The sequence below is a fragment of the Accipiter gentilis genome, chromosome Z (assembly GCF_929443795.1).
Source record: "Accipiter gentilis chromosome Z, bAccGen1.1, whole genome shotgun sequence".
Classification (NCBI taxonomy): Eukaryota; Metazoa; Chordata; class Aves; order Accipitriformes; family Accipitridae; genus Astur; species Astur gentilis.
In genome coordinates, this window is record NC_064919.1 from 43,028,830 (window position 1) to 43,056,506 (window position 27,677).

General features: G+C 41.6%; 1 protein-coding gene across 1 annotated transcript; it reads left to right on the forward strand.

The window, feature by feature from the left end:
- Positions 1 to 5,227: 5,227 nt before the first annotated feature.
- On the forward strand, positions 5,228 to 27,361 carry LOC126035964 (fructose-1,6-bisphosphatase isozyme 2). Its single transcript, XM_049795139.1, has 7 exons — positions 5,228 to 5,438; positions 8,213 to 8,375; positions 9,278 to 9,370; positions 15,080 to 15,220; positions 16,441 to 16,578; positions 22,680 to 22,799; positions 26,640 to 27,361. The coding sequence occupies exons 1-7, from the start codon at positions 5,266 to 5,268 to the stop codon at positions 26,832 to 26,834; spliced, it is 1,023 nt and encodes a 340-aa protein (XP_049651096.1). The 5' UTR covers positions 5,228 to 5,265; the 3' UTR covers positions 26,835 to 27,361.
- The last annotated feature ends 316 nt before the right edge of the window (positions 27,362 to 27,677 follow it).

The window sequence follows — 27,677 nt, forward strand, 5'->3', positions numbered from 1 at the left end:
AATTAACCTGCTTTCTTGATGAAAAAAATGAACATGCATGGTGCTAGCAACCCCCACCAGGTGTTCTTTGTGTTATTTTGGGAGTGTGCATTACCACGGAAAAGGATTCTGCTGCGCAAGCAGAAGTAAGTTGCGAAGATCCCCACAAAGCATACTGACATTTAATATGCTGATTCAGAGCATGCTGCTGGGAACACGATGTTAGTGCTTGGAAGCTAGATGGGCTGTCCACCTGTCTGGGTACAGTTTATGGATGTGGCTCGCAAGCTTTTTGAATCAGTCCAAATCTGACATTTCTCATTGCCCACTTGCCTTCGCCAAACTCAAACTAAGGCACATGTGGATGTTGCTGTTGGGTAGACTGCCGCTGAACATTCGTTCAAGCCGTGGTCTGGCAGACCCTGCCTATGGGTGCAATGAGCTATAAACCTGCCTGTCTGAGGATTTTGCACACACCAGTGGGGATAGCCTGCCTAGGCTTGGTTCTTCTTGTAAAACAAGAAGAAAAGAGTGGGGGTGGAACCTAGAGGCCATGGTGTGAAGGCATGCTCTGTGAGGGCTCACACACAAAAAAACCTGGGGGGCCTTGTTCTGACAGAGGTTGTGTTTGGGGCAGTTGGAAGGCATACTGACAAACCTTAGATGGGTGTGTGTATATATACATATATATATATATATATATATATATGCATCTGTTCACCAAAGCAATAGAGGACAAGGTGTTTCTGGCAGGGACTGAATGGCCTAGCTTCTGCTGAAAATGCTGTTTCTGATGAGGCTTTGTTAGTGAAGACAGGGCTTTCAGGGACCTGAGCCCTTAAAGGATTGGGACAATCCTGGAAATCTCCACTGAGCTCTCGTTCTGTTTGTGCACTTGCTTTTCACGCTTGTGAGGGCCTAAGCCTATCTCTGCACAGGATCTGGCTCCTCTGTAGGCCAGACTCTACTCTGGGAAACAAGCAGACCATGGCTTATGTACTTTGCTTGATACACACCTGCAAAATCAGGCACCCACAAACAGCGACCATGCGGTATGCTGTCTCATTTCTGATTAATTACCCTGTGGGAGAAGGCTCAGACCCGCATCTGCCAGCGAGATGCCCTTGTGGCTAGTCTGGGTGCCAGCCTGGAAAAAGAGGGTTTACTACCCTGACCTGTGAGTCTTGTGCTGTGACTTCATGTGACCAGACAGCGAGTGGGACAGCCGTGTGCTGGGGGAGTCCTGTGGCCCAGGCTTTTCTTCATGGGCTGCTCTTTCTTGGGCTAGGGCCAATGCTGCTTTCTCTGCCTCTTCATGTGAGCAGCCAAGCACTTGGATACGGCCATGCTCTCACTTTTGAAAAGAAAAAAAAAATGAAATCCTTGCAGCTGTTTTGTCTTTTAGTTGTGATTTCGAAAGAAACAGCAAGTCTGTCTCAGTTTTGACAAGTGAAGGTGCTAAGAGCAGCTGAAGTTCCTACCTCACACACTGAAACATTTCCCAGAGGAACTGCATATTGCTATCTGGAGCATTTCCTTTCTTGCTGGCTCTGGCACATACCCCATTACACTTTAAAAGGCTCCAAGCTCACTAAATCAGCTATAGCAGGCAGCATGCTGAGAAGGACTCTAAGCCTCTCTGAGGTTCTGGATGCTACCCCTAGAGGAAAGTGCATGACAATTGTTGTCATGCACAACTCTTTTAGGTCTTAAGTTTTTAATTTCACCTGTCCCCAGAGCTATAGCTGGATGCAATTTTTTATTTAATACACTGAGCAGAGTATAGTCAGAAGCCCTTACAGCTTTTTTCTGGCTTTCTGTGTATCAGCTTGGATTGCAGTGCTTCACTAGTCTGTTGGCACAACTTGACAGACGGTATCCACAGCAGCCACTTTTGTCTAGTTATAGTAATTTCTCAGCTGTATTCTGCCCTCAACCTCTTCAGGAATCCTGGGGCTGCATATATCTATTTTTAAGACACCATACTGGCAGCAGGTAAAGGTTATGGAAGGAAAGGCAATACCACCCATGTTTGCTAGGTCAGTTTCCAGTGTTTTGGTTTTGCCTGTAGGCTGACATTTTATAGTTAGCATTTTTCACATTCTGAGCTGGGTTTTTAGCTTTCTATCTGTAATACATAAGCCCACATTTGAATGGCATCCCCGTGTAGCCACCAGCAGGGGAGAACTGTTCAGTCATCTCCTTGCACAGCCCCCTTTCCAGAGCTTGCCCTGCACCGGGGTTGGTTTGTTGCAGCGTCTGCCTTCAGTCCCTGTTGCGGTACTACCCACTGCCCCGCTCAGAGGCTGAACTGTGGCATTTGGTGAAAGGTCGCTGGCTCCAATTTCAGCCGGCACCATCCAAGCGACTAACATTTCAAATCAGTTAGACGAGGTGTCACCTTTAAGGCACAGGGATAGCCTATATGCCAGTGGAAGCGTGAACCATCCCTGAGAGCTCTTGTGTAATCTTTATATAAGAGGGCAAATTTCCCACGGATGTGTCAAATTGAGGTGTTTGTTTATTTTGTTAACGTTTCTATGCTACTCCAACCCATATTACTGAGCGGTTCTCAGACTTATAAAGAATCATCACACATTTTGGAACAATCTGGTTTCTCCCTCCTCCCTTAAATGGTAGTTATTTCTATAGCTTAATCATTCAGTTTAATCATTCAGGTTTTTATGATACATTGGGATCACAGTATTTATCAAAACAGGGTAAAGTTTTCATGCAACCCAGTCTTGTGCCTTTACCCAAGTTTTATTCTTTTATTTCTCTTCTTGCTCCACTGTTGGCTGCAATATTTCTGGAAAGCTAGGGTGTAGAGTCTGTGTTCTTTACATATTAGTGTAAGTTAAGTTCTTACCGAAGGAGTGTTATTTGAGCTGCAGCTCAAAGCATTGTGCTTTATACATACTAAGAAGTATCCAGTACCTGTAAAAAGCATTTGGGGATTTTTCAGTTTTAAAAAAAAAAAAAAAAAAAAAAAAAAAGAGGAAAATAATGAACTTATTAGCTCTAAGAACACCCTTTGAACCACTAACTCCAAAACAAACTAACTTTCTGTTAGAAGATGATCTGAACTTTGTCTTTTTGACCAGTGTAAAAGATCACTTGGAATCAACAGTAAAGAAGATCTGCATGTGATGCCTTGATAAATGTTAGAAGCAATAGGCCCACCCCCACCCCATTTCTTATTTGCTAAATTGATTGGGTATTCTAGTTACACAGCAGAGAGATTTCACATTGAAAGCATTTTGGTACCGGCCAGGCTGAAAACTGCCACGATGACAAAATAATGTGCAGAATGTAATGGCTGTACTTTAAGCCAGCAGATCTGTTTGCATGTATAATGTGAAACCTGTGCCCTTCTTTTATTAATAGCACCATGTGCTATCCCACAGCTCCCTAAATATGTTATACTTTGGTTTTGTACAAAGTCTGTTCAAAGAAAGAAAGTCTCCTAACCTGGCAAAAAGTGTTCTGGAATATTTGTCCTGTGACATGAATGGTGTTGTATACTTTCAGCTAGATCACAGTGGTAGAAAAGAGAAAAAAGAAATCTTCAAGCTCACTTTCTTCTTCCACCATTCACTTAGAGGATGCAGTGCAAAATCTGCCTGTTGCTCCAGCTGAGGAGTTCTGCTCACCAGTCCCTCCTCCTCCCTAGAATGAGACTTGAGAAACATCCCCAAAGCTAAGCACATGGGCTGCAAGCAGCACTGAACTGTGTCTTTGTACTTGTTGCTAGTGTTCGGTGCTGTCAGTTTCTAAAAGACCACTGTTTTGAGGCTAGTTTGAAGGTAAAAAACCTTAGCATTCAAATGCCTTTACAGCTCTCCAAGTAATGTATTGTTCATAGGTGAAAAGATGCTTGTAGGAAAATCCAAAGAAATGCTAAAGATTAAAAAGGGAATGCAGAGGGAAATAAAACCTCTGCCTACAGCTGCAGTTCCTATTAACAAAAACAAAGCTAGGTGTATGTTTTGTTACTGAATTTTGTTTCTGTCTTCCTGGCATGATTTTAGTGCAGTAATTCGGGTTAAGTGAATGATAGCAATGAAATTCAACAAAACTTTTCTTCTTTAACTCCAGATTTTCTTGTTTTGCTTGTGGGCTTTCCAGATCTTCTGCTTAAAAACAAGACAGTGCTGCTAATAAGTAAAATGAAGGCTGTAACATATAATTGTTCTTACTGCCTTATCTGAGTGGGAAGTTAGTGCTGTAATTAAAATCTGTAATCCCGGTGTTCCAGATAGCAGGTACCTAGATTACTGACATTCCCGTCTACCTTCACATTAGCACCATATGATCCAAGTATATTGCTTGTAAGGAGTTACTGGCAGTATAATTCAAACTTGGACGTGTTTTTATTTACCTGGTGCACTACAATACCAAAGCCGACGTAAATTTTCATTTTGTGAGTCATGACACAGATATGCTTAAATCAGATAAGCTTAATTTGTAAATTATTGAAGACACAATTACTTTGTAACCAGTCAAGCCACAGCTCACCAGTACTTCTCATTCATGCAAGCCCTGTAATATTACAAGTAGCCCAGACTGGGAACGAAGTCATTAAAAAGGGACTGCAGCAGACTAACTAGCAACATAAAACATCTTAAATAATTGCATGTCTAGATGCACCCCGCGTCTCCTGTTGATTCCCCTGGGATGTGCCATACACCTCCAAAACCCTCCTCCATGGAAGAGGCCAAAAGAGGGTGAGCAAGCAGGGACTAAGGCGATATGGGAAGGGAACTTCAATGCCCAGCGTCACAGCATGGTGGGTCCTCTGCCACGGGGCACGATGGCACGCGTGGTTGCTGATGCCCCATGCCTTCGTTTCTGGTGCCTGGCAAATCGCACGCTTTCCCTTGGCTATGCTGAGCTCGTTGCTGAGTGGCAACTACAGGAAAGCAGTTTCCAGCTAGGCGGCCAGCGCGAGCTTTGCATTATAAGCAGTGTAACGCACAATTAGAATGTGTTACTAGACCTGCACGTCACTGATTTCAGTGCGTGGGGAGGACAGCCGAGCAGGGGTTGCTCAGCTGTAGTCCTGTCTCAGGCTCCTTTCCTGCATCCCGGAGGGGCGGTGGAGCCAGCCTGGGGTGCAGTTATTCTAAGCACTCAATCACATGGTCTCAGAAACATCTTAATAAACTCTGCCCAGCAACGCAGCCAACAGCTTCGCCTCAAAATAAAACAGCTACCCAGGATCTCAGCGTGGCAAGAAAGCCTCTCGTCCAGCCGAGAATATAGGAACTCTGGTACCCAGCAAAAATGTCCGACAAAACCCCCTTCGAAACGGATATGCTGACGCTCACGCGATTTGTCATGGAGAAGGGACGCCGCGTTAAAGGAGCGACAGGGGAGCTGACACAGCTGCTCAACTCCATGCTGACTGCCATAAAGGCCATTTCCTCCGCAGTCAGAAAGGCAGGCCTTGCCCACATGTGAGTCCTACCTAGCGATACGGGGAGGAAGAGGAGGTAGAGAGACAGCTGCTTGCACAGCAAGGCTGGGGAGTGGGCAGGGATTCATAAATAGATTCAAAATGTCTTTTTTAAGCCAAGTGACTGTAGGCGTGAGGTCAGAGCCTGGATTATCAAGAGTGGGAAGCGGGAGATCTCTCTTTCCGGAGCATTTTGATATTGGGTGCAAGATAGGCATTTAAACTAACTGCTGTTCTGTAATATTTTAATCTAAAAATGTAAGTAAGTCAGAACTTCAAAGCACTGCTCACCTTGTTATCCCTTGTAAATGTTGATACTGATCTATTCTTAAATCTACTGTGAATTTGCAAAATATCACAACACGGTATTTTTAATGCAGAGTATCACACCGTGATATTTTCTGCTAACATCCAAGCCTGGTGCTGAGCTGTGCAACTCAGGGCTTGACTTATCTTGGGAAGCTGATGTTCTGCCTGACTGCAGTGTAAGTAATGGTCTAAAGCAACAGCCCTGTGTGAGAAATGACACGTGCTACCATGCATGAGTGCATTTCCCCGTCCTTCCTCAAGTAGTAGCAGGGTTACAGGGGGGGAGTTTTAAAAAGCCCTATATGAAAAACAAACATAACAGTTTGACATCTAGTGGTTTAGCAAATGGAATAAAGAATTGCCTTAGCAAAGCCTGGGATAAACCGAGCTGTTCCTCACACAGCAAGGTGAAATGGAAATCAGTGTCATTCTTTTAATGGTGATCTGTCTGAAACTGTTCAGAGAGCTGGAACATCCTAATAAAACTATGCATTTAAAATATACAGGTTTTGTTATGTATTGAAAGATTTGTTTCTGTACATACCTGTGTATGTACATATGTATACATGCATAAAAAAGACAGGGAATATATTTGTGTAAGAAAGACAACATTTGTTTTTGGTTTTGGTTTTTTGGTTGTTTTTTTTTTTTTTTTTTTTTGCCATGGAAACACCAAAATGTACGACACTGGTTCTTTTTGTGCTTCTGTCGACTATTTGGTTGAAGTTCGCAATGATCTTTGTAAATCATGAATTCAATGTCTCAGTACTATCACCCTCACTTTACAGGCAGGGACCGTAATATGTAGAGAGGACATGAGACATACTCAAAGTTAACAGCAGCATCAGGCTCCTATGCCCTAACTGTTAAACTGTACTTGGTACTTACTAGGTGAAGCTGGGCTGTTTTGCCTCCCTGACTTTTAGAGAAACAGTTGCTTTTATCTCATTTTAATCTTTCAGTGTGCAACATCAGAAGTACTTAGTAAGTGGGGAGAACCTCTGTTTGATAGACTAGAGGAGGAATAGCCACCTAGTCGCCAGAACACACACCGACTGTGCTTGATGAATCTTCCCTTCAGAAAGAAAACATCCATTATGTTAAGGAGCAAATGTCTCTTTCTATAAACAAAAGCTTCAGGTGATGAACCAGAAATATCTAAACTACCCATACACAAAAGTGAGTAACTTGCACCATTCAAATTACTGCAACCAACCATGAAATTTCAGAAATGTCCATGGTAAACTTTCAATCACGGTGACTGGCTTGCCTACATCTGCATCTGTGAAGTTAGAGTGCTCTGATTTTTCTAGCCCTTCTAAACAGGAGACTGTGAAATGACTTGTTTAATGTTAAAGAGCTCAGCATATATTTTTTAACAAATTTGCCATTCAAAAGTAAAGGAGGACCTTTTTCCAAGCCATAGACTTAAGCTGGGAATGTGCCTGAAAATGCACTAATTGGAGAATGGGTGCTTAGCACTCCCTGAAAATCATGGTCCTTTCCAGTATCTCAGACTTGGCACTCCAAAATAGAGTGCTCAAAACTCTCAGTAATTCTGAAAAGCTCAGGCAGCTTTGAGCTTTGAGTAAGACAAAAAAAAAACACGTGCCCTGCCCCCAACTAAGGCCTGCTGCTGACCTAGGCACTAATTAGTTACCCCTTTCCCCTTCTTTCCGCCTCCCCCCCCCCCCCCCCAATGAATAAAAATGATGTATCTATTCCCTGTATGTTCCCTTATACTTCTAAGATGCCCAGACCATGTACATTAGGTCTAAACAGTGCTTTCTCAACTACCAATCTCAGAAATATGTGTACTACTATATATAGTACTATGCACTATGGTATAGTACATCATTAGTATATTGCTAAAATCAGTATAGGGAATGGAAGCATCATTCTAATTCAGCTGAGGACCACCAAATAAAACAGACCTTGATCCTGAAATACAGTTCAGCATGGGGAATTATCTGCAGGTGTCTTTAAAACTTCTGATTTTGGCATGGCTGGGGTCTGAGTGGACGTGGGTTGAAGGACCATCACAAAGCTCTGAGCAGCCAGTGGCAGAAAACAATGCAGATGTTAACTGCCCCTTCTCCTTCCTCAAAGCTGCTGCCAGCTGCTTTGTGGGGCTGCTAGGGAAGCCTGGCACCCACCAGCCAGGCTGTGGGCCCTTGTCCTGGCCTGGAGACCATCCAAGCAGGAGCAAAAGGATGCAGGTAAAGCCCCAAAAAAGAACGCCATCACCCTTTCTCTTTCTCATGCACGCTTTTATGTTCCAGCAGCAGCAGCAACTGTCTCCTAACGCATCTTAGCAGTTTAATCCAAAGGTTAGAGGTGTGGGAAGATGAGAGGAAGGAGCCACCCTGATTTTTTTTTTTTTTTTTTTTTTTTTTTTTTTTTTTTTCCTAAAAACCTGTAACATTGGCCTCCCTCAGGTTTCTTGACATTTTTACTTTTCTGTAGGTTTGGTATAGCTGGCACTGTGAACGTGACTGGTGACGAAGTGAAGAAGCTGGACGTATTATCCAACTCCCTGGTGATTAATATGCTCCAGTCCTCCTACAGCACCTGCGTCCTGGTCACGGAGGAGAACAAGGAGGCGATCATCACCCCGAAAGAGAAGCGGGTCTGTGCAGCTCCTGCCTTCAGGGGGTTATCGGCTCAGGCAGCAGCAGCAGGTGGCACTCTTGTTTCATGTATGAAACCTGGGGCTGGCCCCAAAACCAGCCCTTCCCAGGGGAATTCGGGAAATTTGCACCATTACTGCATTGTTTTGAATAGTAACTGTGGTGGATGGCGCGGTTTCAACAGCTAAAGGAGATGTGGAGGGTAAAATTATTATTAAAGTTTTGTGAAGGTGAGGGGAAATAATTATTTTGGAGACCAGATCCCAGGTGTAATTGTACTATTACGTTCCCTGACTGCCCGTTTAACGGTTTTGGATTACATTAATATTTAGGCAAGATAAAATGAGATAAGAGGCTGGCCGAACTGGGGTTTATGTTACATGTCCAGAGGAAACACCTGACTGCTTCATCAGGCTTGCCCCAGGAGAGATCTTGTTGCAGCAAGATATTGCTCATGCTGATGTAACCTACCCTTTCCCCAAGATATCTTCTTTCCGCCTTCTTATCATCAAATCTCACATCACGGGCAAATCCTTTCATTCTGAACAAAACAAAACATATTTACTTGAGGAAGATGCTGGCTTCCAGAACGAGTGACTTCTTTTTCTTTTGAGTGATTTCTTGCATTGCTTGGCAGCAGATGGCTGCTCCTCTCTCTCATCAGATTTTGTGCTGTCTGAGCAGAAACGTGCCCTCTCCCATTTCTCTGGCAGGCCCTGCAGGGAGTGGGTGTTGTGCTGCAGGGCCAGCTGGGCCAACAGTGCAGCCTTCTCTGACAAGCCATGTCAGGCATGCCTGGAGGGATAAACGCAGTCATAAAACATGGGTTTTGTCAAGCAAAAAGAAATAATAGCGCAAGACTACATATCGTTTAATGCTTCCCTTGTCAATTCTGTTTTAGGGTAAATATGTGGTGTGCTTTGACCCCCTTGATGGCTCATCCAACATAGACTGCTTGGCACCAATAGGAACAATATTTGCTATCTACAAAAAGGTAAGAGGATGAACAAAGTGCGCATGGCATGATTCACTTGGTGAAAGCAAAATATCTCGGGTATATCAGCTTGCTCAGTTTCTTTCCTAGGTCCTTTAAGTGTCTTTGGGATCAACAGAGCTTTGGAAACAGTAGAAGAGGTACCACTTGAGATTCACAAGTGCTAAAATGCTGCCTAAATTCCCAGACAGGGGACACTTAGCCCCATGAAATTGTTAGGTGGCAGCACTCCCCCCCTCTCCAGACACACAGGTGCTTAAATAAAACCCTCTCACCATCAGGCAGCCGGTTAGCTCCTTCAGGTGATGCTTTACTTGCTGCAGGAGAGCTGACGGGTGTCGCGGTGCCTGCGAATGACAGTAATTTGTCTTCCTGGGTACGGACTGGGGAGGGCTGACAGTCACTGCCTGGACTGTGTCATGTTAGCAGTGTGGTGGCCTCCCGGCGCGAGTTGCCATGCTTGTTACGGACAGGAGCGTATAAGCCGGCTAACCGATGGAGGCCACCTGAGGCTGAAGGAAGCAGTCACCTGCAGCCACCGGGGCCCTGCCAGCACGTCTGCTCCCGTGGGGCTGCACAGAACAGCAACTGCACAGCCAACTAACAAACGTTAATAGTGAGAGTCATGCCAAGTCTTGTGATTCGACTGTTAATCTCCCAGCAGTTGGTGTTTTTCCTAAAGCCTGAGCTCACAGTCATATGACTACGGGAGACCCTCAGCCATTGCTGCTGTGAAGCAACATTTACCATTCTTGTGACTGCAAAGAAGTCTTTGCAGATTCAGGCGCTACAATTCAAACATATTAAGATACGTTTTTAAAGTATACTCTCATCTTTTAACTCATCATTTTCAACTGGCTAGTCCTCTTTTTTTTTTTTTTTTTTTTTTTTTACATTTCTGGTAGGCTATACACTAATCATCACTGTTGAGAATATTCATCTACTAGTAAACCAAATAGTTATGGCACAATCTCAACAGGGTCATGGCACAAGCCAAGCGCTGGCATGTGGCTGTCCACACCGTTAATGGTTAGTGCAAACCCACATCACAGATGCAGCCCAGGCCAGACAACATTGAGATGGTGCCTGGGTATGACTTGTGGAAAGAGCGGCCCAGGGACTACCTCCAGTACCATCTACCGCCTTGGTTTTTGCAGGGATGAGAGCTTAGCTCTATGGGTGCAATCCATGCCACATGCCCTTATGGTAAGCAAGGGGGCCCCTACCCTTTTCATTTATCTCTCTAAAGATAGCCTAAAAGACTACAGCACCTCCCAACATTTACAGTAGGCAATAACTACGTTGTCCACTGTTCTTAAAGGTGGTAAGCACCATCTTGCAAATACTAAACATGAGCATTCTCTTCAGAAATGTTGTGTTAAGTTACTCTGCCTGGATGTAAAGGCAAGTGCTCAGTGTGACTAACATAACTTAGCAGGTTGAAATACAGGCTAGATTTCTCTACCATCTTTAACTCACCTGCTAATGTGTGTAAAGACCATAGTCTGCCTGGTCTTCCCTAGGATTCTGCTTCAGAATAGAAACATTTCCCAAATAACAATTGTCATTCCCAAATACTCAAGCTTTCAGTTCATTTTCTGATCTTCCCATACTTCTTGTTGTTCTAATATATATTAACATATTTGTTGTAAATACTGTTTCTAAGTTACTGGATTTCATGTGGGTGAATACCTTTCAGTGCTTCATAAAAAGAAAATTATATTATTTTGTACAAATGCTTCATATCCAAACGACAACCCTGCTGCTAGGGTGAAGCACAGTTTGTCAATTACAAGAGCAACTTGCCAGTTTTCCCTGGCAAGTTAGAAACAATGTTGAATTTACAGACTTTCACTTGCATCATTCTTTCCATTAAAATGTTAATTCCAAAGTACACACTAATTAACACACCTTCCTCTCAGACAAGACAATTTCATAGTAATGGTATTAACTTTAAACACTTTATTAACTTCGAAACCTTTGAAATAATGAAATAAGTCCTTTATTGATTGTTACTGAAGAGTAGTGTGAAAGGAATAAAAGTGAGATGTTTATCCAATGGATGAGAATCACTTAAGAAAGAAAATATAATTTCAACCCATTTAAGGTTCATTAACATCATTCTGGAAAAGCTAGAAAAATTGTAATTGCAAAGGATTACCCTTAGCACCTGTCTGATACTCGGTACCTTCCAATTCTCAGATGACTGCATGAATAATTTCCTCACCATGCCAGCACCTTAATTTAATTTCCAAAGGCACACCCTCCAGAACTGAAATATTTGTCTCATTTTAGGAAAAAAAAAAAAAAAGTAATCAGCACTTTTCTACAAAGGCCAGACTTGGCCAATACATTTCAAACCTGAAAAATTGTTCTTTGGCTGCTCCCAATCCAGAGCCATCACCATGGTGGCAGGTACCATTGCCTCCTGCCAGAAAAGCACTGCATCAGTTTCTTAGCAAAAACCACCGGGAAATAAATACCATATTAGGTTTATTAAATTTTCCACCTGGCTTTTGCTTTCTGAAGCATGGGTGGTATTGCTAAAAAGACAAGAAATGTCAGAAAAGTGTGGCTGAGGGATGAGCCTTGCTGAATCAACCGAAGTCAGAGCAAGGGATAAGACTGTGATAGTCACTGTCGCTGAGGGGCTCTCAGCTGCTGGTGTGTCAGGATGTCATGGCAATAAATATTTTCTGCTTGGATCCTTCCCGGTTTTTCCTGCCACTGATCTCAATCTACAGCTCTCAATTCATACTGCACATATATGCTATGCAAATCTGCTGCTTTGTTTCATTCTGGTTTTAATTAGTAACTTTGCCCGATGCCTCAGGTGTATTTTACTTCCTCCCCCGCACCGTCATGAGGACAATGTCCTCCCCTCCATGTAGTCCCTTGTGGAGAAGGTGTAAGGATTCAGGGCAAATGCAAAAGATAGTCATGAAATACGTGATACAAACGGAGACCTGGAAACCAGAGCTTCTCCCAGTGCTGATTAGAACTCCTTCATGTGATGTGGGCAAATCATACATGCAAAAATTTTCACACTCAGCTATCACCTGAGGCCACCCCTATAGCCAGCCTCTGTAGACCTTGTTTCATCTGCTTCACACCAACAACGAGCCAAAGTGGCTGTGTCAATGCTTGTCAGAGCTTTTCCGCAGTTCCTCTGCCTATTTCAGTGCCTTGCATAAGGACTTCTAAAGAGATTTCACTACCGCCAACTCATAGTCAAAATATAGTAGAAAGGAAATCCATCTGTGCACCAGAAAGAAGTGAAAATATTCAGCAGCTATCAGAGTCTACTGGCCAGCTTAATTCCCTGGTTTGTTTCACAGTACATGGTACTTGGCAGGACAAAACTCCTGCAGTCCTAACAAAGAATTATCAGCTGATCTCTAGCTTTTTTGCATTCTGACAAGCTCTGCAAAATGTTTGTTTGAGGCTGAGCTTTTTTCCTTCCTTTTGGAAGCTGGCTCTTGGAAACACAGATGGAAAAACAAGTGAATTCTGCCCAACTGTCCATCTCCCGAGGGGGGAATTCCCCTATTTTTTTCAGAATAGTCAACAAATATGTAGTTTCTCAGCCATATAAACACAGAAAATGTGTTTAAGAGTTAGGACTGAAAAGCTCATCTCAGAAAAATGTATTTTAAATCAATAACATATGTAACCAGCAGTTACGTATACTGTATATACACCATGTTCTATAAAACAAACCTCTTCACTGTATTTATAAAAAATTATTCTTTATTTAACGAGGAAAGCATACAAAAAGCTGGGAGAATTATAATAGGTTTGCAACTAGTTGTGTAAATGTATGTTTAATTCTGCATTTAATGTTGCAAATAATTAGTCTACCGTAGGCAACCATTGCTTTTGATGTTGAGATGTACGTACCATGGCAACACATTTTTGAAAGAGGAGATGCTATGTACAGCATAATAGTTGGTTCTGTAAAAGATTGTTTAGCAGAGGATTAGCCACTAACAGTCAGTATTCAAAACTCTGGAAAATACAAACAGGGGTTTTAACTAGTCTTCCTTCATTATGTGCATCATAACCTCTCTGAATAAGAAGCTTGACATAGAATAATTCCAAAAGACTGCATACCAAATATATTTGTACATGCTATATTTCGGTTCCCATGAAAAGCTGGTTGGCTACTGGATTTTCTTCCACAGAATAACTTTGCAAAATAATAATAATAAAAAATTTTGAGCAAAATACAGCTAAAAACTGTAAGCGAAAGTAATAAAAGTAATAAAATCTTCCAGCTGAAAATGGAAACATTTTGATGCGGGATTACTGTCTTCATGTGCCAAGAAAGATGTAGTTTTGGTGTCCCACATCTCAGTTTCGTCTAGATGTTGGCATACATCAATGAACAAGATCCTCAGGTTACCCTTAGCTTTCCACCTTGCTAGGAACCTGATGGGCACCTGGAAAGTGCCTTGCCACGCAGCACAGCAGAGAATTTCTCTGTTTGTTGGAGGAGGGGTGTTTTCCTTTGGAAAATATCTGTGGAAAGCATTCTTGATTTTTTAAGGAATTTACTCAATATTCATAAAATATTTTATTTCCTACACAAAAGAGTCTCCACTGATTTTTATTTTTTTAACCAGATATTTTTTGGCTAGACCTGCTATTTCTATTTAGCTGCTCCTCAATCTAATTAAGCCCATGCAATCACTGAGGAATTGTCTGAGTTTGGAACAACAAAATGCTAAGCCAGGTTCTGAAGAAAGGATCTGAGGGGGTTCTCATTTTAATTCCTCATGAACAACCACCAAAACATCCACAGAAGACCCCCCCCCAACAGACAAGCATTTAAAGAAACGTTAGTATCAAGCATTCCCTACCTCCTTTGTAGTCCCAGGAGGTGAAGGCTGGAGCCTGTCCTCCCAAATACTCTTGGCTGTTCTCCTTTCTTACTCCATCAGTCAAACTCTTGTAAGCCGTGGCTGAGGCACACCCCCAGAGCTGGCTGGAAATATTTGCATCAGGTCTGCTTGGGCTATTGTTGTTCAGTGATAACCAAAGTGCCAAATCAAAACACAAGCCAGAAACTGATTAAAAGCATGAAGTAAAATGTCGTGTGAATGTTCTGTGTAGTTATATACACATACCCGCACATACTCACATATTACATATGCAAACACAGTTGTTCTTTTATATATAATATGAACATTTACATCACTTCAGTTACCCATCTGTTCACCAGCAGAGACAAATGCACAATCCTGGTTCCATTGCGTTGCACCATCTACCCTTTTATTCTGCATTACTGGAAGCAACTTTTCTGTAATGTTAATAACTGCATTCACCTCACAGTTATTCCTTCTGAGGGGTGTCAGTATGATAGCTTATGTTTACATTGACAGAAAATTAGTACCTCTGTTCTGTCTCAGATTTCTGATGATCTTGCATTAATAGACTGGGCTGTAATGCTAAGGTATCAGCTTTGTTGCAGGTATCATATTGATTGCTTGACATGTATAAAATAACAAACTCTCAATGTCCTGTCCCAGCATGAATATGTACATGTACCAAACTTGCCCTGAACTAGTGGGAACAATCTCTATTTTGGTTGTTTCAAAGGCCTGCGTAGATACAAAAAGGAAATCTGCCCCACATTATTATTGAAGTGTTGTTTTCATTGTTTCTCATAAGCATTTAACCTTCAGTCCAATGATAATTTCTCCTCAGGAAACAGACAAGGAGCCCTCTGAAAAAGATGCTTTGCAGCCCGGACGCAATATTGTTGCTGCAGGCTATGCCTTGTATGGCAGTGCTACACTGGTAGCCCTCTCCACGGGGCAAGGAGTGGACTGCTTCATGCTCGATCCGGTACAGTCACGGTGTTAATCACATTCCCACTATCTTTTAGACCTTTCCATGCATGGGTTTACTCATTTCTTTACTCCTTGTCTCTGTAATCTAGGCAGTATACACAGTTCATTTTTTCACCCACATCCTGGAGCATCCCACCTCCACCTTACAAGTATTTAATAATACACGAGTATGTCGGTTGCAATACCTCTGATTTTTCCACTCAGTGAGAGTTAAACAGTGTTTGAAACCCTGTTCATTCAAACCAGACTGCTGGTGTTTACAAACACTTAAAAAATTTACCCTGAACAGTGTCTTTGCCTCCACTTAAAAGACTCTGCTTTTTTCCTGTTCTTCCATTTTCTGTCTGTAGAAGAACCTCAGCATGTTAAGTGTTCAGCCTGGGGCAAGGACCATTTTTTGATACAGCTCATGCAAAGCGGTGTCTTCTTTCCTGAGTGCAGTTTAGTTTTATGTCTAAGTCCTCTAAGTTGCATACACAAAAATTTGCAAAAGCACAGCCACAGCCATACAATCGGATATGTGCCACCCTTCGGTGCCCAGACTAGGACCCCAACAAGTGTTGCTGGAGGAGTGCAGGAAGAACACTGCTCATTTGAGAAACCAGCATTAGATGTGGGCAATAACATGGAGGGGGGGGGTGAGGGGTGGGGGGGTGCGGTGGGGTGGGGTGGTGATGAAAGGATACATTATTATCAAAACTCTTTTTAACCTTTATAAATAGTCTCATTCCAAGTGGGAAGAACTGGGAGCTGAACTGCTCTGATTAGAGATGGAGGAAGAGAGGGTGGAAGTTGCACTCAACCTGCCGACATCAACACCTGGGGGTAGCCGACCACATTCACTTTAAGATATATAGGCAAGACAGGCAAGAAAAGTTCAAAGATCAGACGGCCATTCTTAATTTGTAACCTTACGATTTGTGGACAGAGATTCACAATCCATCTGCTTTCAGGGCTGACTAGTGTTCTTTTGATATGCTAATAGAGTCAACTTGGGTTTTGTTTATAGTACTAATATGACAAGTTTTCATGAACTTCATGCAGATTCTCTGCTTGCTGCTCTCTTTGAAATACTGTGAAGTTATACACAAGACTAGTTCTGAAAGGACCAAACTGTGCTAGTGTTTCTGCCTTGTCTAGTGTGACAACTGTTACGGAAAGTCAACAAAATTTTCTGCTGCTTGCTAATAGCCGGTCTATCCTGTTCTTCTGTAGGCTCTCGGTGAATTTATTTTGGTGGACAGAGATGTTAAAATCAAGAAGAAAGGGAAAATATATAGTCTCAATGAAGGTTATGCAAAGTATTTTGATCCTGCAATGACAGAATATTTACAAAAGAAGAAATTCCCTGAGGTAAGAAAATATTAGCACTGTACCCAATGTACTGTGCGCTGGCGCGATAGCAAGCATGCAGTCCTGTCCGATGGAAAAGGATTTGAAGGCCTCACTGAGTTCAGCCCCATCTAAGCCTTTCGTGCCATCAGGTCCATTTCGGTTATATGTCTGTTTTTTTCCAGTGCCCTGATATCTTTTGTAACTTAAGACTTCAGTAAGTAAATTCATAGCTTGTTTGTCACTTGTGTGGAGGAAAATGTGCTGTACATGAAGAACCAGGTTCTTCAACAAAGCTCTGAAACTGTGCCAGCAACATGTGGGGTACCCTTGTTTTCTAGCTTATCTGAATATGCAGCTCAGTCATATGTGCAGCTAGGCATTTGGGGCTCGATACCACATACTGCCCAGAAGGTGCTTGCAGGGATCTGGGTGGCATCACCTTCTCCTTCCTGTACATGCTTGCATCTGAGAAATGCAGTATCACTCTTGCACTGTCTATTTGCATCACATGGAGCACAAACCAACCCATAGACTAACAAAAGCCAATGGTCTGAGGCACAATTTCACTACATTCTGTTGTTAAGGGGATTATACTGTATCCCTCGGAGATGTAAAGCTGAGAACATCCCATGTCTGATGAACTTCCTTATGTGGACATACAGCTCTGGATGACCTCTAGTCAGTGCTAGGAGGACACAACACAAGCTCTCAATGTGGAAAGCTGAAAGCTCTCTAGAAAGTGTGGTGGTTATGTGACCAGGAAGTCATAACAAAATATCATGATTTAGAATAGCTCAGGACTGAATTTGTCCAGGAAACTGGTTTTAATGCTCTTCCTGTTAAAAAAAAAAAGCCATAGGATTATTTTTTAAGCTGTAAATTGTCGAGAATACTTACACAGGGCTCATGTAAAAATCAATGTATCCAGCAGAAAACTTCAGGGTGCTGTACCAAGTAAGAGTTTAAACCATAGTCCTGTGAGAAGCTCCTTCTGAGTTGAAAATCTGAATTTACTACATTGGATATAGCTACAATCCTGACCTCTTATCAAAACCTCTTTTCCACATTATCAAGATTGTAGCTACAGAGGGTGTCATATCACAGCATTTTAAATATATTCATTTTGAATATTTGAAGTTATTTTGGAACTTTGAAATCTGCTTTCAGTCCACCTGTGAGAGAAGCAGAAAACTCCTCCAGCTGGGAAAGAGAAGGAGATCTGTGCTTCTCACTCTGCTCACGTTATGCTGCTGAGCTATGTGTTCAGTATAATGCGCTAACACCGGATTTATTAATTTGTGGTTTTGCAACCCACCAAAGTGTTGATTAAAGTAAAACTCTTAAACAAATAGTTAACCCCAGGCAACTATAAAAAAACTGTAGAGATTTCAAACTCAGGGGAAAGAACAGAGTTATTTCACTACATGCTCGGTGAGGACAGCTCTATGTGATTCACTAAATCCTATAGGTTAGGTCATACAGGAGAAACCTCACTTGCAAACACTATTTTATCTCAAATCTGTGCTTCATTTGAAGAGAACCTATTGAAAGTGTTGTTGCACTAACGCAACAGAAGTTGGCAAAATGTGTTTTTGTTACTGTAAAGCAAGCAGCACAGTAGTGCATTGGTTATTTGGGGCCGGGGAAGCCTCCTCAGGGATGCTGAGCAAGCACATTGCTTTGCTGCTCTGAGACGTAGGGTTGTCTGCATGAGAAGAGACAAGGCACCGATGTTATGGCCACAAAGCACAAGGAAGTGCCCTACCCATCTGAAAGCTTGTTATGAACCCAGGTTTTGGAAGCAGCATAACTCAGTTCCTTGATTTAAAGAGGACATTATATTTGCATTGTGAGAGGACAAGAGAAAGAAGGTGTTGCCACTCTTCTATAGCATGAAACCTGCTTCCTGGCATCACCTGTAAGCCTTGCCAGCTACAGCTACACTGGTGATGCTCCCACCCTCCTTCCCGGCAGTGCCCAGGTGGACCATTACACAGCTTTGGTCTTTTGCCTTCCTCTCTTCAGCACACAGAAGGGCAGTGGGGGGTATCTGCTGGACACCCTCTGCCTGTGACTTCAGGAGGAACTGACATGTGCCTTCTTATTCAGGCAGGCCACTCTCACCCTATGGCCTTCTGGCCACCAGAAGCCAAGAGACTCAGCGTTAATCTCAGCTACTTGCCACTTTCTTATCCTTTTTTTTCCTTTGATCCTACTTCTATTTCCTCCTTCCTGTGGTTCTTGGTCAACAGACTGTTCAGATGACTCTCTAACATTGCCACAGAAAACTGAAAAGTTAAAAATAAAACAGGCAAACAAAGTAGGATGTTCTCCACAACATGTCCCAAGTACTGTATCACTGTCATTGGCGACCAAATATTACAGATCAACTGTTTATGTGGAGAGGAGAGATTTTCCCTTGCAATCTAACAACAGCATCCTAGATCAGGCAGTCTAGACTACAAAGCCATGTTGACCATCAAAGTTTCTTGTGGACCATCATTCACCTAAGGCATCAATTCCAAATTAAAAACACCGGAAAATTGTTGCTGTTCTGCAGGTCAGCTGTAAACCTCCTACCATTGTTATACAGATCTTAGTGGGAAATGTTTGTTTAGACACGTCTTTTCTGGAACGAGGGTCCAGAGTAAAGGTGATTTTTTTGTTAAGCATCACAAAATATCCTGCTGCTTAACTGTCTTGAAGAGCAAGCTGCAGTTTGCAAGGCTGCCTGTAATGCAACACATTTACTCCAGTCTGCACTATATAATGGGCATTGCTGGGCCAGAAATTGTTTCTGCACAAATTTTACTCTAACTCTTTCCCGAAGTGGGTTTTTCTTCCAGTAATGCTTGCAGGGCCCTAGCTTTTAGCTGGCACTGTTTCACTGTTGGTAGAACTCAGAAACATGGTGTGGGCATTGTTGTACTTTGCTTTTCCACTTATTTTTATCTTTGCTTCCTACGGCCACAAGAGAAATTGAGTCTCATCACAGCTTGTTGATTGAGAGTCATGCAATGGAGACTCCCTGGTTAAGGATTTGTATTAGCAATGCCATCAAAAACTTATCATCAACAGCACATTTCAGCATGAAGCATTCTCCTGCCAGCTGGCCTGGCTGTGCCCAAGTGACATAAAAAAGCTAATAAAAACACTGTTTTTGTCACTGTTTCTGTATGTGGAGCGAGAGATGCAGGGTGTTGCTGCTGTAGTCTGTAGTAAAGAATTTTTCCCCCCACTCTCCTAGTCATCATAGTTATGCAAGAAAAACATGGTCCTGTTCTACTGTGGAGGAACATAACTGTCAGAAATGAGTAGAATAAAGAAGTACAAAAGTGACTTCTATCACATTGTGAAGAAAAAAAATCACAGGACCTATCTAAGACATTTTTGTTCCTTTGGGTTAAGCAAAGAAAAGGAGCAGAAAGGGTGAAAATAAGAGCAATCACAAGTTTACGCAAACACCATGGACGCTGACCAAGGGAACATCAAGATTCTCCAACTGTTTCATTTGCATCAGCTGAACCAGTGCAAAGTGCTCACTGGGCAAACACACAGATTATCGTTACTCAGAACTCAGGATGAATCTCCCCAGCATTCATGCTCTGTTATTTTGTTTGAGAAGAAAGCCTGGGCAATTTGCCAACACACATGCAACACCTACTAACTTTCTCATCTGTAAGAAAAATACACGAGTGACCAAACTAGAGAAACAAGAAGTAACATTTCTAGTAACTGAAAGGACTATTTCTTCCTCCCATGCAGGTAGCTGGATGCTAAGAAGGGAAGCGAAAACTTTACTTCAGTCTGTGGTTCAAGTGATAATTGTACCAGAAGGGAGGACTTTCTCTTCTGTGTTTCTCTCAGCACAGTCTCAGCATTGTATTTCTAGCAGGTGAATTTCTATTAGGGTAAGAAGCAACTAAAACTGTCAGTGGCATCTCATCAGCTTCACATAACACTGTCCATGTACACATAAATTGTGTAAAAGACCTGCACGCGAATAGGAAATCTAGCGTGTCCCAAATGCAAATCTAACGTATCTGATGACTTGTACACAGGTAGCTCAGCTGTGCAGATCATGGTCAGTAAATTTTATACATGTGGGTTGCAGACTCCTTATTTGATATTGTCATAGAAGCAGTCCTTAGCAGTCTGTTTCAGGGCCTGCTTATGGTTGATACACTATGACTTTTCTTAATGTTTAACAAACTTTTCTTAAGACTTGCTTCATCACCTTCTGAAACCATAAAAGAGAGCTCTTCCTTTGACTGTATTTTTGAAGGTAATTTTAGACTATAATCACAGCTTTCCCTGAAAATTGCCTTTTCTTAAACTGCAAACTTGCTTTGGTCTCTCTTTAACACCTCTTAAGGTGTTTTGTTCTGAACTCAGATTTTCACAGTTGCAAAGTCACAAGTGCAAACAGCTGTGAGATGCAAAAGCTATCATTTGAAGTCTAAATATGTAATTATTTGACTGTAAGCCTTGAAAAATAAGGGATTAAATACTTAAAAGTATTGTTCAGTTGTCCCTGGAAATAATAGGGCCAGGTTTAAACAAAGCTAAATATAAAAGGTCCAGGCTGTGTCTTACCCATTGAGTCTTTCATACTTTGTATTGTTTTCCTCTGAATTTTCAACAGTTCTCCTAATGTGTACAAGAAGAAAGAAGCATGGAAAACAGCACAACTACAGTTGAACAACGGTTATTACCTTAGCTGGAACAGTTCTCTGTTCCAATTTTACTACTGGTTATATCAAATATCCAAGTCTTACATGTAGTGGCTTAGGACTCAACTTCCTAGTGTTGTGTTGCAGTATACTGTGTGAAGAATCTCTTCCCATTTTAAAAGAGAGTAAACATCAAAACCTCACAGTTGCATGGAAGAGTTTGAAAAAGTGATTTCAAAATATAATGATGTTTTTCTCTATCTGTGTTTTTTCCTCCAGCTTGGGGTTTTTTTTTCTCCCAGCTAACCTCATGATTTTGCTGGGAAGGGTGACTAACTTGTGATGTCTGAAGGTCTTGGAGCTAGCATTGCTGAACAAGTTTTCTATGTATTTCTCTCAACCTAGTATCAGCACAAGGCGAGCTTTATAGAAAGCACTAAGATCTTTTATTAGACAACTGATCCAGGCAGAAAAAACATGCAGAGATCTTTTCAAACTTGTAGCATTGCAATACACAAACATATATGTGTACTAAATGTGCATGAAGTCCCATCCTCTATTAATTTTCTGGGAAAGTGCAATTTCCTCCTCTACTTCATTGAAGACAGAGTGAGAGATATTAAATGACCAACAGACTTCTTGGCATAGTAGCTTCAGAAAGCTTTCCTTCAGTTTACATTTGTATTGTGTATCTCTCTTTCACAAAGGTATGGTGACACGTTGCTTTTCTCAGGTGGAACTTATTTGGTGTATATAACTTCTATTTGTGCAAGACACCTTGCTTGTCTTCTATGTTTCCTACCTTACCATTTTTATGAGCAGCAAACCTGAGACTGATATGAATACTTCCCTGATTGCTCTCACTAAAATGACCTCTCCTTCAACAACATTAATTTCTAAGCTGCAAGCAAGGAAACCCACATTCATTAATGAATTGCTATCTCCCAAACTAAGCTGCAGAATGAATGCTATGACCAATTTTACAACTTGACAAATAAGCTAGAAGGAAAAAGCTGGAGTCCTCTGGGAATGTCCTCTGGGATGTGTAGCAAAAAGTGACACCTCTCCTGATGACCTGGCTTAGGAAGCAGTGAAGGATCAGTAATCAAATGGGTACCTTGTTCTGATAATGTGAAGAAGTTTTCACGCACTGTTTGCAGCCCTTGCTTTTTTCACAGGCTGGGGGTTGATACCAAATTATCCACTTAAATTACAGGCACCCTGGTTTCCATACTGTGAGTGCAGCTCTTTAAAGTGCTTATTTTAGAACCCCATAGACAATCACTACATCTTACAAAAGGCTAAGCTTCAGGCGGGTTTAGGCATTACAGTGTCCATAAGCAGCCATTGATTTAAGCAGCTTTGATTCCTGTTTTATAACAAAATTACATTTTGGCATGCTACTAGCTGTCTAGCCTGGTAGATATAACGCTTTATGTTTTTCAGGATGGCAGTTCCCCGTATGGTGCCAGGTACGTGGGCTCCATGGTAGCTGATGTTCACCGTACATTGATGTATGGTGGGATCTTCATGTACCCTGCTAATCAGAAGAGTCCTAAAGGAAAGGTAAATCATTTTACTTACTCTCTAGTGAACTTAGTCAACCTAATACCTCTGGTTTTCCTGGAGATGTAAAGGAATAGTTTAGATATAAAACAGATAACAATTTTCCACCCCTGGAGAAAATTATTAATGGACGTGATCGTCAGCAATCGAATTGGCAAGAAATTCAGGCAATTGCCAATTTAGGCCAGAAATTTTCTTGTGAGCTTTTATATTACAAACTACTCAAATGGTTTTCACTGCAAGGGCTTTATTCATTTATCTAAAGAGAAACATTCCAGTACCATAGAAACCCATTCAGATACCTAAGCACAACCGGCAGATACAACACAGGCCTATGGAAGACCTCTGCACTTTAAACTGGCAACTAGAGTCCAGGTGGGATATGCTGAACTCCAGACAGGGTTTTGTCCAATGTTAGACAGCCAAGTTTGCCTACGTAACATTTCCAAAATGTACTGAGCTTGCTATCAAAAGCCCTGCAAACACAAGCTTCTACTAACTGATCTGAAAAACTCTGTCAGTGTATGGTGAGTTTCATGCATGCTGAGATCAGTATTCTGGGAAAAGATCACTCCCATTTGGATGCCTGTACAAAAAAGACTGTGACTTAATGCAATGCAATGCAGTGAATCCCTGAATCTGCTGGGCCATGGGCCAGTCAACCTCAACTTTTCTCCTGCAATACCATATACCCTGATTATCCAACTTCTTAACAAATATATTTTAAAAGAGATCTGGTTATACAGCTGATCTATGGAATATATGGACCACCAGTAACCTGCAGGTCATCCTTAGGAAATGATTGGCTCAATGCATAATATGTTAGTCATGTTGTTCTGACTTCAAGACCTTCTTCTTTCCTGGTCAATACCATACTTAAAACCTTCTACTCAAATGTTCTTATATCCTTGGCTGCTATGTACAGGAATCTGCCCTCATAAAACTACTTGCCCTATCTCCCACACTGGTATCAGAACATCCTGATGTCTAGGGACAGAGGACTACTGATTCCATCCTGGTGAGCATGTATTTATCATAAAAATAGCAGATCCAAGTGGTCTGTGAAACAAGGAGAACAGGAAAAAAACTCTCTTCAGAATACACAACAGAAAATATCTACATGTTTGTCCAGGCGAATTTGATTTAAATATTTGATACATCATCCCAGAAAAAACCCCCACCCCACCCCCCCCAAAAAAACCCCAACCAAAAAAAACCAACCAACCAAACCCCCATTAAATGGTGTGGATCTGTTTGTGTAGCAGAGCAAGAGACAAAAAAGGAATTTGCTGTGTGTGAGAGAAGTAGGTTTGCTGACTGGCCTCTTCAAATTAAACTTTTTGTTTTGAAATCTGTGTTAAACCATTGTTGAAGAGAAAAGATGAGAAATAGGACAAAAGCACAAATGTACAAAGTACTTATATAATTTTATAGAAATCAAGATTTCTGCAAGAGTTAGCCTACACTGATTACTGGATTCATCTATCTTGCACTCCCAAAATAGAGAAAGCAATGAAAGAAACAAAACTGTATTATCATTACAAACAGAAGTTTTCTTCTTTCCTTCTCAAGTGCATGTGTATATAGTTCTTCTCACACAAAACTCTTCTTGTGGGAGAGATAATCCCTTTGCAGCAGGTGCCCTGATCATCATTCCCTTGAAAGACAGTCTATGGACTTGGATAGAGAGCTGAGAGGAACCAAATGTCACTGGAATTGATTCAAAGGCTTTCAAGCAAATGTAAATGACATGCATGTAGGGCCCAGCATATAGTGCTCCTTCTTTAAGTTAAAGAAAGAGAACAAAATGCTTAATAAGCAATGCAGAACCAGCCAAATAGATCCTCTTCTCAAATCAGATATGTTAAATAATATTTTTTATGAACTTAAGGCTTATAGTTCTCTATTAGGTGAAGAATGTTAAAACCTATCTGAAGACAGAATGTTAAAACCTATAGAAGACCATCTGAAGACCCCTGAGTGCAATTGCACCACTAGCTGAAGGAAAATTGCTTTCCTTAAGCCATGTAGTCACAGTTAAACAAGAAGAAACTCAGCACATGGTTCCACAGTGGTACCACTGCTGTTTTCTGGCTCATGATCCAAAAGTTGGCACGCACTAAGGGGAACAATGAAGGTTATTGGTCCTATGTTGCCTGCCAGATGGAGTCCTTGTACCTGAAGTAGCACTTCAGTGGGCTTTAAAGATAAGAATGAAGGTAATATGCACTATTTAAATTTGTGATACATCATGGTTTTATTATAAACAGTGTGATAAAGGAATGATGGGTAGTAAAGTCCTGTGTCCGACTGTTGTAGTTTAACCCCAGCCAGCAACTAAGCACCACGCAGCCACTCACTCAATTCCCTCCCACGCAGTGGGATGGGGGAGAGAATTATGAAAAAAAGTGAAACTCCTGTGTTGAGATAAGAAAAGTTTAATAGAACAGAAAGGAAGAAACTAATAATGATAATCATAGCAATAAAAAAAACAATTAAAAAATGACAATAATAATAATAATAATAACAAAACGGTTGGAATATACAAGTGATGTACAATGCAACTGCTCACCACCTGCTGACCTATGCCTAGTCAGTTCCCGAGTGGCAATTCCTCCCAGGCCAACTCCTCCCAGTTTATATACTGGGCATGACTTCCCATGGTATGGAATACCCCTTTGGCCAGTTTGGGTCAGCTGCCCTGGCTATGTCCCTTCCCAACTTCTTGTGACCCTCCAGCCTTTTTGCTGAAAAATCCTTGACTTTTAGTCTAAACATTACTTAGCAACAACTGAAAACAACAGTGTGTTATAAGCATTCTTCTCATACTGAACCCCAAACATAGCACTATACCAGCTACTAGGAAGACAATTAGCTCTATCCCAGCTGAAACCAGGACACCGACCCATTTCTTTTTCTATATATGGTTGTATTCCGTCACGTTTCCTTTTCCCCAGAAAAGAGGCTCTCTTTTGCACCTGTGAAAAGCCCTTTAAACATAGTATGTACTAACATTGTCACACATGAGTGCTTCATAGACTATCAAAGATTCAACTAAACCTACAGAAACAATGCCTGTTAAAAAATAACCAGCTATCATCTATGTGCTTTTAAATGTAGAAACTTTTGGCATGTCCCAGATAAGTCTGCATGCCACCAGACCATAGGCACCCCAGAGAAAACATTTTTGAAGATGTGAACAGATATCAGGTCCAAACCAAAACTGCCTCCATACCAAAAGAGAAAATTTGCTTTTAATAGTTACTGCAGTTACTTCTGAAAACAGTCACTATCCAGAGGAGTTCAGGCCACTAATATCTATTCACGTTTCTGAAGAGCAGCAATCAAATCCTGAAATTTGAAACTGGGAGCATCAAGTTTCAAACTTCTAAATATCCTGACCAAACACAATGTGTTTACCCCAAGCTTTGAGGTAACACATAAAGCCTGTACATGAGAAGAGATTTGGGCTTTTCTTTCCCGGTACTGTTAACTTTGCTGTCTTAACTGTTTTGCTGATGTCTGTGGGCCCAACAGCTACTTTTTTACTTTTTTGACAAAATACAGCTTCGCTGATGCTGCACATCAGTATGTCATCTTGGAAACAACGGTGGTGATGCTTGGATGCAGGGTCAGTACACTCTTCCTCAAAACAGAAGGTGTTAAGGGAGGTGAGAGGGTGAGAGGGAAGAAGGAGGGGCAGACTGAGAGGCATTGCTATCCAGGTCAATTGATGTTTGGTAAAAATTTTCCAAAATCACAAAAGGAAGGTTAGGTTCTGGTAAGTCCTTTGGTGTAATTTCCCCCAAAGGCAATCATGTGTTCCCTCTTTCTTTTTAGCTCCGACTTCTCTACGAGTGCAACCCTATGGCTTTCATCATTGAGCAGGCAGGTGGGGTAGCAACTACAGGGACTGAGGCGGTGTTGGATGTGAAACCTGAGAGTATTCACCAGAGAGTCCCTCTTATCCTTGGTTCTCCAGACGACGTGCAAGAATACCTTGCTTGTGTACAGAAACACCAGAAGAGCAGCTAAAGTCTTCTCCACATCAAACCTTGCTCATTTGTCTTCAATCTACAGGAAAAGCTGTACCTTTCAAGATGGTGGATTCTAGCAATTAGCACCCATCTCTCAGTGAAAATCCTACTTTATGAGAACTAGAAAAACAGTGAGAATGGTTGATGGGAAAACCAAAAATTTCATTTGCAGACAAATGTAAAAATCCTTTAACTCTGATTTATGCAGTGCAAAAGTAGAGACAGAGGCCTGATTATTAAACAGAAATGACTTATTTTATATAATATTAACAAAAGGAAGTGGATTGTGTCAGTACCCCCATTTGATCTGAAGCTTTACATCTGATATTACATGGCTGGCATTGTTTGACACAGGATTGTCACATCAACATTTGCAATGCCATTATCTGGATTTTCTGTCAGAGGTGTTGTTGCAGTTGCTTTTTATCTTGACAGCCCTGAGAAAACCAAAAGTCTTATGCTGTCTGAAACAGTGTTTTTAAGCTCCAAATTATATATGTCTTCGGTAATTAATAAAGATAAAAAGGCTGCAATGTTGTCAGGGTATTTCAATTCTTATAAGAACAGGAAAATGCCTTGTGCTATTTAGACAGGTAAGCTTTAATGGCACAAATTACAATAAGCCATTGTTATGGATGTGACACTCAAATCATGCCTATTCCCTGTTTATCTCTTGCCCTCTGCAACAGAAGATGAGCTATTGCCACAATGCGACTGCTACACCTCCTTTTTTTTTTTTCTACTTAGAAAGGTTCTCATTTCAGATTGAAGCTTGCCCTTTTATATACATTATACTGCTGTTCCTAGCCACTTCCAGCACACTCGTCCTGTTGGTGCCCTA